Raw genomic sequence first — 10500 nt, forward strand, 5'->3', positions numbered from 1 at the left:
AACTAAATATCAATAACATTTAACATCTCATGAAGTAGCTTATCTAAAGGTAAAGGGAGTTATAGCCCAAACAAGCAAATTACGTACCAACAGTTAAGTAATATGATGGTTACTTAGTACTATATTTTAATGATTTTTTTTTTATTTGTGAGTAAGAAATCTTAAATTCGATTTTAAATTTTAAAGCTTTGATTGGATCAGTTTGAATGAAAAGTGTTAACCAAGCTTCTAAAACTGGAGAAAGGATTTCTAGGCAGCAAAAGGCAAGACCCATGGCGTACAATTGAGATTTAAAAAAAAATGGCTTTGAGATTTTGTTGGTTAGGATGTCCTTCCCTCAATTGTGAGCAGCTCTTAATTTGCTTTCTTCGCAGGCAGGCGAATTGGAGACAATAGTATGCTTTTGAAGGAGTTTCTTAAAAATTACCACAGAAACAATGGTCTTCCTAGATGTGCCTTGCAGGTGGACATTCTGATAGCTTGTGATACCAGGTTGGAAAATGGGTTACTAGGATTAGGCTGGTTCATAGTTCGATTCCATTTAATTGTAACTGGTAGAAGAAAAAAAAACACTTTCAAACGAATTTGTATAGAATTTATATGCTACGACTAATAGTAGCCCTACTATTGTTCGAAATAGATTATCAATTCTAATTGTGATGTTTGTACCGTAAAATAATGTGATGCCACGAACGAATAAGGATGGCTCAAGCCATGTATTGTGCCTTGAGAATGTGGGGTTGGGAAGCAATGCATCCAATTTTTCTTTCACTTTATCCTTTTTTTTTTTTTTTGTTAAAGAAAATACCATATGGTTCGTAAGCAAAGTATCCAAATCTTTTTCACCTTTTTTTTTGATAAAGAGAAATACAAAGTGGGTTCGAAAGCAATGCATCCCATTCTCTTTCCCTTTGTCTTTTTCTTGTTAAAAAAGAATAACCTTTGTCTTTTTCTTGTTAAAAAAGAATAAAAATACCTTACTTCAGAATCACCTCCTCTTGAGGTAATGCTCGTTAAATATATATTTTTTGCTTCTCTATTTATATTGTTAGAGAACTCTTATTAACCTTTCCCCATTGAAGTTATCTGCTCATTGCATTGCTGAGGTAACATAATCTGTCCTCCTTGTGCATGATACCATTCAACATTCATATTTTCTAGCAAATTCGTGAAGTAACAATGTCAAGACCAGACACATGAGTTGTTGCTGAATAAGTCATAGATTTCAGAATTTCACTTTTACTCTAGCAAACTGTTGCATTGGGTTGATTTACAATACAAGTACGTACGTACATCTTGGAAACTTTATTTCTTTTCAATATTTGTTGTTTTAGGTGTTTATTTTTACCCATGTGTGACTAAGAAACAAAAGTGTTGGTTTTACATTATATTTTCTAGCAAATTCGTGAAGTACCAGATCCAACACCAGACATATTGTTGTTGAACAAGGCATAGATTTCACAATTTCATTTTTTTCCCCTACCGGTTAGTTGCATTTGGTTGATTACAATACAGGTACGTATGTTCTTAGAAACTTCATTTCTTTTCAATATTTGTTGTTTTAGGTGTTTGTACTATATGTTTATGCATTTTGATGTTCATCCACGTCAACTGAAATTGAGCTAATCCCCCCCCCCCCATAATCGAATTTTTACTTTTCTCACTCAATACAAAAAGTTTGAAAACACATCTACTATATGGTGGTGAAATGTAAACTATTAGAAATTTATATGCTGTAAAATAATAAAGAGTAAATAAATATACACATGCACTGAAACCATCAATTGAAAATATGAATTTACCCCTTGAAATTCAATTTTCTTTAACTAAAACTCATCATAGTATATTTTCCTAACAAAAACTCATTGACTTTACCTCTTGAGAAAAAAAACAGGGCCTTCGGGTTTTTTACATATATTTTTTTTTAACACTTCTCCTATTTATATTGTTAGAAAGCTCTTATTAACTCTTCCCCATTGAAGTTATCTGTTCTTATATTTGCATTGATGTGCATCATCTTTCCTCCTTGTGCATGCTAACATTCAACATTCAAATTTTCTTGCAAATTCGTGAAGCACCACTACCAGTACCAGACATATGATTTGTTGCTGAACAAGGCATAGATTTCAAAATTTTCAATTTTACTCTGTTGGACAATTGCATTGCGTTGATTTACGATACAGGTATGTAGTACTTCTCTTAAACTCTAGTTATGTCCAATATTTGTTGTTTTAGGCGTTTGTTTTTATCCTGCTTGACTAAGAAACTAAAATGTTAGTTTTACAATCTAGTGCCCACCAGATATTCTATTTCAGGATCCAGATCAACAATTTTATTGATTAGGTTTTGACTTCACATAATTTTGTATTTTTAGATGTTTAAAATATCCCTAGTAACATATGTTAGATTAAAAACAAATTTTAATATCTTGATTTCATTGCATATTAATAATAAAAGTATATGATTCTAGGGTTTTCATTTGTTTTATTTTATTTTTTTCCTTTTTAAATTCCTTGGTTGCTTTTCAAATTTGCATAAGATTAAATAAGATGTTCTTGACCTCCAAAACAAGGGCTTTGAAAATGTGGCCCATCCTGCACCTCCACCAGAGATATGGTCAACATTCGAAAAAGGTTTTAAGGATTTTAAGTCCAGAAAGGCAAACATGAATGAGGTGATAGAGGGTTTGAAGAGGGTAGAAGTACGAATGATTGGGATTTGTGGAATGGGGGGCGTGGGTAAAACCACAATGGTAAAAGAAATCATCACAAGATTGGCAAAACTGAACCTGTTTGATAAGATTGTAATGGCAACTGTGTCTCAAAGTCCAAGTATTAGGACGATCCAGTCGGAAATTGCAGACGAAATAGGCTTGGAATTTAAGGTGGAATCCGAGCCCGGAAGAGCACGAAAGCTACATGAGAGACTCATGGAAATAAAGAGGATCCTCATTGTATTAGATGATGTATGGACAGAGCCTAATTTTGAGGCTATAGGGCTTCCTTATGGAGATACTCATAAAGGGTGCAAAATTTTGTTGACATCAAGAGATTCGGAAGTCTGCAACAGGATGGGAAGTCAACAAATTATTGCAGTCCCGACTTTAACAACAGAAGAATCACAGGAGCTCTTTCGAGAAATGGTAGGTGAATCCTTCAATGATCCTGATTTACGTTCCACTGCAGAAGATGTCGTGAAGGAATGTGGAGGTTTACCTATTGCTATTGTAACTGTTGGAAAAGCCCTAGAAAAGAAAAACAAGCGTGAATGGGATGATGCCCTTAATCAGCTGCGTAATTCCAGGCCAGAGAATATCCCTGGAGTGAACGACAAAGTTTATTCTTGCATAAAATGGAGTTATGATAGATTAGAGAGTGATGAAGCCAGGTCATGTCTTTTACTTTGTTGTTTATTTCCAGAAGATTATGATATTTCAATTGAGTATTTGGTTCGATATGGGTGGGGTCGAGGATATTTTAGCAGCATCGTTACTTTGGAAGATGCAAGAAATAGAGTGCATTCTTTGGTTTACCAACTAAAAAGAAGGTTTTTGTTGCTAGATAGTTATGTGAGTGAGGCTACGAAAATGCACGACGTAGTTCGTGATGTTGCCATATCAATTGCTTCAAGAGATCCACATGGATTTCTGATAAGTAATGCTGAAAATAAAAGGTGGCCAAATTTAGCTACATATGACCATTACACTACAATCTCACTTGTTGGCAAATTGGAGATTCCAGTTGGTTTGAAATGCCCAAAACTTGAGCTTCTACAAAAGATGAAAGGACGTTTTTCAGAAGGTAGCATGGACATCATTAGTGATACGATGAGAGAACTGAAGGTTTTAGCTTTGGTGGAAATGAAAGACCTAGGCTCATCAAGACCACTAGGAGTACTGAAGAACCTGCGAACCTTGTGCCTAGATAGGTCTAAAATTGATGGCATGTCTACTGATGTTATTGGGAGTTTAGAGAATTTAGAAATCCTCAGCTTTCGTGGTTGTGTTTCCTTGCATGAGTTGCCGAGGGAAATTGGACGACTTAAACAGTTAAGGTTGTTAGATACGACAGATTGCAGGAATCTTGAGGTGATTCCACATGGTATCTTCTCCAGCTTATGTAGACTTGAAGAGTTGTATATGCTTAATAGCTTTACGAAATGGGAAATTGGAAGAGGAAGAGAAGATAAGGGGATGGCAAGCATTTCTGAGGTGATGTCTCTGTCTGATCATTTGAAGGTTCTAGCCATAAATATACCCAGTGTCATCCACTTGTTGCCAAAAGATAGAGTCTTGAAAAGCCCAACAATAAGATTCGGTATATGCTTTGGAACTGGGCAATGCGTTTTTGGAAGATGACAATTTATGCATTCGAAAATTGTTTGGTGATTGATGAAAGTGATGCAAAGGAGTTGGAGAGTCAAGCAGTTAGACTTTTGTTGAAAAAATCTAAAAAATTGATTTTGAGCAATGTTAAGAATTTCCGTGTCCTCACATATTTAGACCAAGAGGGATTTCAAGATTTGAAAATTTTGCTTGTTTTGAATTGTCCAACTACCGAGTATCTTGCAAATGGAACAAGTGTGACCCAGCAAAAACTCTTTCCTCTCATACAGTCAGTTAGTCAGCTTGCAGATAGCTTTTTGAGCAACCTAAGATTCCTAAAATTGGCAGATTGTGGTATCTTAAAATATGCATTTTCACTATCACTAGCGAGAAACCTGGTACAACTCAAAGATTTATATATTTATGAATGTGATCAGATGGAAGAAATTGTGTCAAAGCAGGGGAAGGAACATGAGGAGGAAGCCGATATGATATCTTTCCATAAATTAACCAATTTGAGTCTCTGGGGTCTACCGAGTTTGGTTGGTTTCTTCCAAGCCAACAAGCTATACTCCAACCAAGAGGTATGTCCCACTCTCCAATTTCTATGATATGAGGAGGCAACCAAATTGTGGAAATTTGAAATTGTTACGAAATGCTTAAGTTGGTGTATAATTTTTCTTTAACTGATAATGATTTTTCTTTTTCAGGAAACAACGCCAAGGGTTGAGCATCAATCTGCATGAATATTTGAAAAAGCAATATTTCCATCAAAGTGCATTTCATGGTTACCAAGTTTAGAAAAGGTAGGATTTGTTTGGATTAAAACTTGACTTTGGGCTCAAGATAGAAGCTGGCCCAAAAGGAGGCCTGAAGGAATAGAAGATCAAGGCCCGGCCGAAACCTAGGAAAGCAGAGAAGGGCTTTTTCTGACTTGATACAATTCATAAGGACCACTTCCTTACCTACCCAAGGACCAAGTGGTATAGACTGACCAGACTGCACAGCCCATAAAGTACTTTATGGTGGCATTACATGTAAAAAAGCTGATGAGTCATTACCCTCAAACTGCATTCGGGCAAGGCTGCTGCTACAGGAGGCCAAACCAAGTTGTCTATAAAAGGAGGAAGAGAAGACAAGAATAAGGACACTCAATCAAACAAACAAATACAAGCCCAAACTCTGCTCAAAAACCATATTTGCCTTCAAAACGAAGCTGTAGTCAGCCCAAGCCTTCATCCCATTCGGGACAAGCCTTTATCCCCCGCGGGATAACCTTCTCTTCAAACCTTTGTAATAGCTCTGCTACCTTGTTCGAACTTGTTGTAGTATCGATTCACTTTTTGTATCTCCCTCTCCCCCTCTCTCCCTCTAAGCTTTCAGACCTTTGACAAAACTACAAAGATAAGGACCTGTAAGACGATCAGCCTTAACTGATAAGGTTTAACCTTGCCCGACCTTCTTTGCTTTGTCTTTGTCTTTTCATTCTTTAAAGCCTAGCAATATGTTGTATACTTCCAGTTATATGCAAGTTGTTTCTAGCAAAATAATGATGAAAAGGCTTTCTCAGTATTTGGATCCGATTTGAATATATCTTCAGTGCTCAAATCAGATCCAAGTCCTAAGCCCTCGGGCATGTAAATCTGATCAGTTTAAAAGTCCTTAGCCTCAAGGCATAAAAAAGAACTTTATGTGGACTTAACCCATCCACGACAGTCCTTGATAAACGAGAAGTCCGAAGTTACTTGGGGCGCAAGTAATCGACCTACCTCTTGGTTTTGTTTCTATTATATTATGATTATCATAGAACGCTTAAATATGGAATAGATTCTGATAGGAAGCCTCAAGGCCTACACCTAAGGCCCCACAAAGGCACCTATTTGGATTCATTCTATTCTGCGGTCTAGACTGTTCGAGTATAAGAACGAACTCTAATGGGAAGCCTCAAGGCCTACACCTAAGGCCCCACAAAAGCACCCATTTGGGTTCGCTCTACCTCTCGGACTCGGGTAATCAGAAGTATAATGGTGAGAAGACTTCTGCAATCATAAAGATCAAATATGATGTGTTCGAGCACTGGTTTAGTTTGAGAGAAAGCCTCAAGGCTTACACCTAAGGCCCCACAAAGGCACATGTCATGTCTAAACACGGTTTCTTGGGCATATACATATTCACAACTAAAACTCGACATCCATTCGACATCTACCATACTGAAGATGGCAGTGGCACGCCTGAGCACCTCAAAAGTTAATCTTGATTGTGAGCCTCAAGGCCTATACCTAAGGCCCCACAAAGGCACCTTTCAAATTAACTCTGTCATTCTCTTTCAGCACTGCCCGACGAGCCTTGCCCGAAGAGTCTTGCCCGATCAAGACTTGCCCGACAAAGCCCGATAGGAAAGCAGAAGCCCGACAGCAGCCCTCAACCGGCGCCAACCTCCCGGGGAGCTGTGTGCTTGTTGGCCAGGAAGACATCCCCGACGGAAATTCCTGCGACGAACAGGATTGACATATATTATGATGTTTGACGGCGTGATATTTGATCTTAAAATCCACATAGTTACGGATGGGCAGACAACTCCAATATTTCCTCAGTTACGTGAGTTGGCAATAAGGAGTTGTTCATTTACACACTTGTGGAAAAACATTCCATTTGGATTTCAGGGTTTCCAAAATTTGAGATATTTGAAATTAAGATATTGTTATGGTCCAGAATATGTGTTCTCGCATTTAATTGCCCGGGAACTTTTGAATCTTGAAGAGGTAAAGATATCAAAATGTTCGGACATGGAAACTATAGTCAGAATCACAGAGGAAATTGAAGAAGAGGCGACAAAATACATGATTTTGTTTCCGAGACTGAACAGATTTGAACTAGTAGACCTGCCTCGTCTCACAAGTTTTTGTCCAGAGGGATTTACATTTCAATGGTCATCCACAAAAGATATGCACGTGGAAAAATGTGAAAAATTGAAGACATTGGGTGCTGTAATTCCACAAAGAAAGAAGTTGGAGAATTATAAGTCTGAGAAGGATTCAACAAGTCATGATTTCAGTACTTCTCCAACACGTTCATCCAATTGGTGCCCTGCTGGATGTGTATGCATACCATATTTAAGAGCAAACGCCCACTGCTCCATTGAAATATTGCCACATCCAATTAATTTGGAGGTAAGCTTTTAAATTAGGTTCAATTAACCTCTATAAGTACAACTTTTAATTAGTATTGTATCTTGTTGTTGATCATGTTTAATTTTCTAGGTTACACCAACTAATCTTGGGGACTCAAATGATAATGATAATCTCGAAAATCTTATTGTACATGACTGTGCGTCATTGGAAGTGATTTTCCAACTCAAGGGACCGAAGCATGAAGAAAGTAGTCACTCTGTTGAAGCATTCAATAAATTGAGGTCCTTGCGGTTACATAAGCTCTAAGTTTAACGTGTGTTTGGGAGACAGGTAGTTCACAGCCGATGTTCACAGGAAGCAGTTTTGGAAACTTGAAATCGCTGCAGGTCGATTTTTGCAACCAGTTGAAATACTTGTTTTCGTCGTTCATAGTCAAACTCCTTGTGAGTATAGAGGAAGTAGAAGTTAAGAAGTGTGAGCAGATGGAAGAAATCGTTGCCGCAGAAGAAGAAACTGATGAAATAATTACATTACCTAAAGTGAAGTCCATCAAGCTTCAAAGTCTGCCAAAACTCAATTATTTTTGTGGTGATGCTTATACTTTGAAGTTGTCGTCTTTGGAGTTACTGGAGGTTAAGAAGGTCCAAAACTTAAGGCGATTTGCTCCTAAGCTTGTTGACACACATCCCCGATTGCAAGTACGCACAGCGTTGGGAGTGGCTGAATGGAAGGAGGACCTCAATGCCACTCTAAGGAATATTTACGACACAAGGTATGCTTTAATGTAAGGTTTTTAATTTTCAGTCATTTATGTGCGTATTTAATGTAAGAATGCGAGCTGGATGGATGAAGTGTAAGAATGCATCCGGCGTATTGTGTGACCGTCGTAGGCCACTGAAGCTCAAGGGAAAATTTTATAGGACGGCAATAAGGCCGCGATGTTGTATGACACAGAATGTTGGGCGGTGAAGCATCAACACGTACACAAAATGGGTGTAGCGGAGATGAGGATGCTTCGTGGGATGTGTGGGCACACGAGAAAGGATAAGATTGGGAATGAGGATATCCGAGGTAAAGTAGGAGTAGCCGAAATTGTAGGAAAGATGAGAGAAAATCGGCTCCGGTGATTTGGACATGTGCAAAGAAGGCCGAATGACGCTCCGGTTCGAAGATGTGACTACGGGACAGAGGTTCAGGGCCGAAGGGGCAGAGGAAGACCTAGGAAAACTTTGGAAGAGACTCTAAGAAAAGACTAAGAGTACTTGGATCTAACGGAGGACATGACACAAAACCGAGCGCAATGGCGTTCTAGGATTCATATAGCCGACCCCACTTAGTGGGAAAAGGCTTTGTTGTTGTTGTTGTTGTTGTATGTGCGTATTTAAAGATGTTTTTTTTTTTAAAACATCTATCTTTTAATTCTTGATGTATACGTGGGATTTCTAAAGTTTTTACAAAAGACTGAATAATAGCGTACATATATTAATGTATATGTGTGTGTATATGCGAGTATGTGCACACTAAGGTGTGTGTGTGCCTATATATATATATTTTTTTTTAAACTCAATTGTATCTCAAGAAAACATCGTCTTTTATTTCTAATACAGTAAGGATGAAGATGACGAACTCGACAGTGAGGATGAAGATGACGAACTCGACAGTGAGGATGAAGATGACGAAATCAACGGCGAGGATGAAGATGACGAAATCGACAATGAGGATGAAGATGAGGAAATCGACGGCGAGGATGACGATGACAAAATCGACGGCAATGATGAAGATGACGAAATGAACAGGGACGACGAACACAATTGATTGATCAAGCACAAAGATTAGCATGTTTCCATCTCCAACTTCTTCTAGGTTTAGTAAAAACTGATGAAAATTGTCTATATAGTACTCAAAAAAATATTCTACCATGTTTTATATAATATATACATACATTTATAGCACTTAAAAAAATTTAACAGTTTGGATCTAAAACCAGAATCTGCTACCTGTTTCATTTTTTCGAGGTACCTAATAGCAATTAAGGACCTTTGTCAGACACGTATACAATAAACATAACCCTAGTGCTAAGTGGCTTAAAAATTAATTTAGTCCTTAAACCGCTATTTTTGGAAACACATACAACAAGCACAAGCGTTTCAACTTATTCCAATTTCAGTGATTTCTAATATTCTCCAATGCATGCAGGAAAAGAGTTTAAAGAACGTTGTGGCTACAGCAATTCGTTTACTATATCATATGTACAAACCAATAAAAGGACATTTGTTGCACCCTAATTTCATTCCAAAAATACTATTTATGTTGCTTATTTTATGTACCATAAATTCCAATTGCGATTATTACTGTTTGTTTCTAAATTCGCATCATTAGTGTTTGCTTATTTGTGCTCGATGTTGATTATATTCTTGCATTTCCATTCATAATGATAATTTGGAAGTCTTGTCTCTAGCTAACTAATATTTGCATTTCAATTGATAATGAAAATTCTATGATACCATACAAGTGTTAGCTGAATGACATGTCTGTAGGATGGAAAGCTGAATATACTGTAATATTGATCACACACATATAAACTGAACAATATTATGATACACTAGCTAGCCGTAACTAATGAAAGCTGAATAATATGATCACACACTATAAAGTCCGCTATTATAGAAACTAACTTGGGGATTGGATAAGGGACGGCAATATTGGCCCAATTCCGGCGATATTGGCCCGAAAACCCTGGGTCACCGTGTCTTAGATTTGAAGTTGAGGAAAATCGCCTACGAATTTATAGAAACTAACTTGGGGATTGGATAAGGGACGGCAAGAGCATTCTGGATGTGTAGTTTGAGAGCCTTTGGTGACCAGTGGACGACAGAGCTGTTGCGTCGGCACTCGGCAGTCGTCGGCTTGCTGTTAAATGGGGCTCCTGTTGCAGCGCAAAAGAGAAGAAGGAAAGAGGATACGGGAGGAGAGAAAATGGGTTTCACCCACTTTGTACATTAATTCTTTTCCACATTTTTTATGGAATAAACGACATTATCTATC

General features: G+C 37.7%; 4 protein-coding genes across 4 annotated transcripts in view; all 4 read left to right on the forward strand.

The window, feature by feature from the left end:
• The window catches only part of LOC103447480 (probable disease resistance protein At4g27220), a 27909-nt gene extending 18106 nt beyond the window's left edge, over positions 1–9803 (forward strand). Inside the window, exon 3 of the mRNA XM_070807687.1 lies at positions 9652–9803. The gene's annotated coding sequence lies outside the window, so the exon portion shown is untranslated. The remainder of the gene's footprint in view (positions 1–9651) is intronic.
• Positions 2750–5070, forward strand: LOC139189403 (disease resistance protein At4g27190-like). Its single transcript, XM_070808351.1, has 4 exons — positions 2750–4237; positions 4354–4617; positions 4762–4908; positions 5035–5070. The coding sequence occupies exons 1-4, from the start codon at positions 2750–2752 to the stop codon at positions 5068–5070; spliced, it is 1935 nt and encodes a 644-aa protein (XP_070664452.1).
• LOC139189213 (uncharacterized) lies at positions 6621–9432 on the forward strand. Its single transcript, XM_070807690.1, has 2 exons — positions 6621–8227; positions 9063–9432. The coding sequence occupies exons 1-2, from the start codon at positions 7800–7802 to the stop codon at positions 9268–9270; spliced, it is 636 nt and encodes a 211-aa protein (XP_070663791.1). The 5' UTR covers positions 6621–7799; the 3' UTR covers positions 9271–9432.
• LOC139189404 (uncharacterized) lies at positions 7111–7761 on the forward strand. The gene is made up of 2 exons (XM_070808352.1): positions 7111–7494; positions 7585–7761. Exons 1-2 carry the CDS (start codon positions 7111–7113, stop codon positions 7759–7761), a joined length of 561 nt encoding a protein of 186 aa, XP_070664453.1.
• Positions 9804–10500: the final 697 nt, after the last annotated feature.

The sequence above is a fragment of the Malus domestica genome, chromosome 11 (genome assembly GCF_042453785.1).
Source record: "Malus domestica chromosome 11, GDT2T_hap1".
NCBI classification, from domain to species: Eukaryota; Viridiplantae; Streptophyta; class Magnoliopsida; order Rosales; family Rosaceae; genus Malus; species Malus domestica.

Bases quoted from the DNA above. Each gene is read 5' to 3' on its own strand.
- LOC139189403 (XM_070808351.1), top strand. From the start codon at position 2,750: ATGGTAAAAGAAATCATCACAAGATTGGCAAAACTGAACCTGTTTGAT. The intron at 4,618-4,761 runs GTTAGTCAGCTT...GAATGTGATCAG, and splicing joins TCTTTCCTCTCATACAGTCA to ATGGAAGAAATTGTGTCAAA. The intron at 4,909-5,034 runs GTATGTCCCACT...TTTCTTTTTCAG, and splicing joins AGCTATACTCCAACCAAGAG to GAAACAACGCCAAGGGTTGA.
- LOC139189404 (XM_070808352.1), top strand. From the start codon at position 7,111: ATGGAAACTATAGTCAGAATCACAGAGGAAATTGAAGAAGAGGCGACA. The intron at 7,495-7,584 runs GTAAGCTTTTAA...TTAATTTTCTAG, and splicing joins CACATCCAATTAATTTGGAG to GTTACACCAACTAATCTTGG.
- LOC139189213 (XM_070807690.1), top strand. From the start codon at position 7,800: ATGTTCACAGGAAGCAGTTTTGGAAACTTGAAATCGCTGCAGGTCGAT. The intron at 8,228-9,062 runs GTATGCTTTAAT...TTTCTAATACAG, and splicing joins AGGAATATTTACGACACAAG to TAAGGATGAAGATGACGAAC.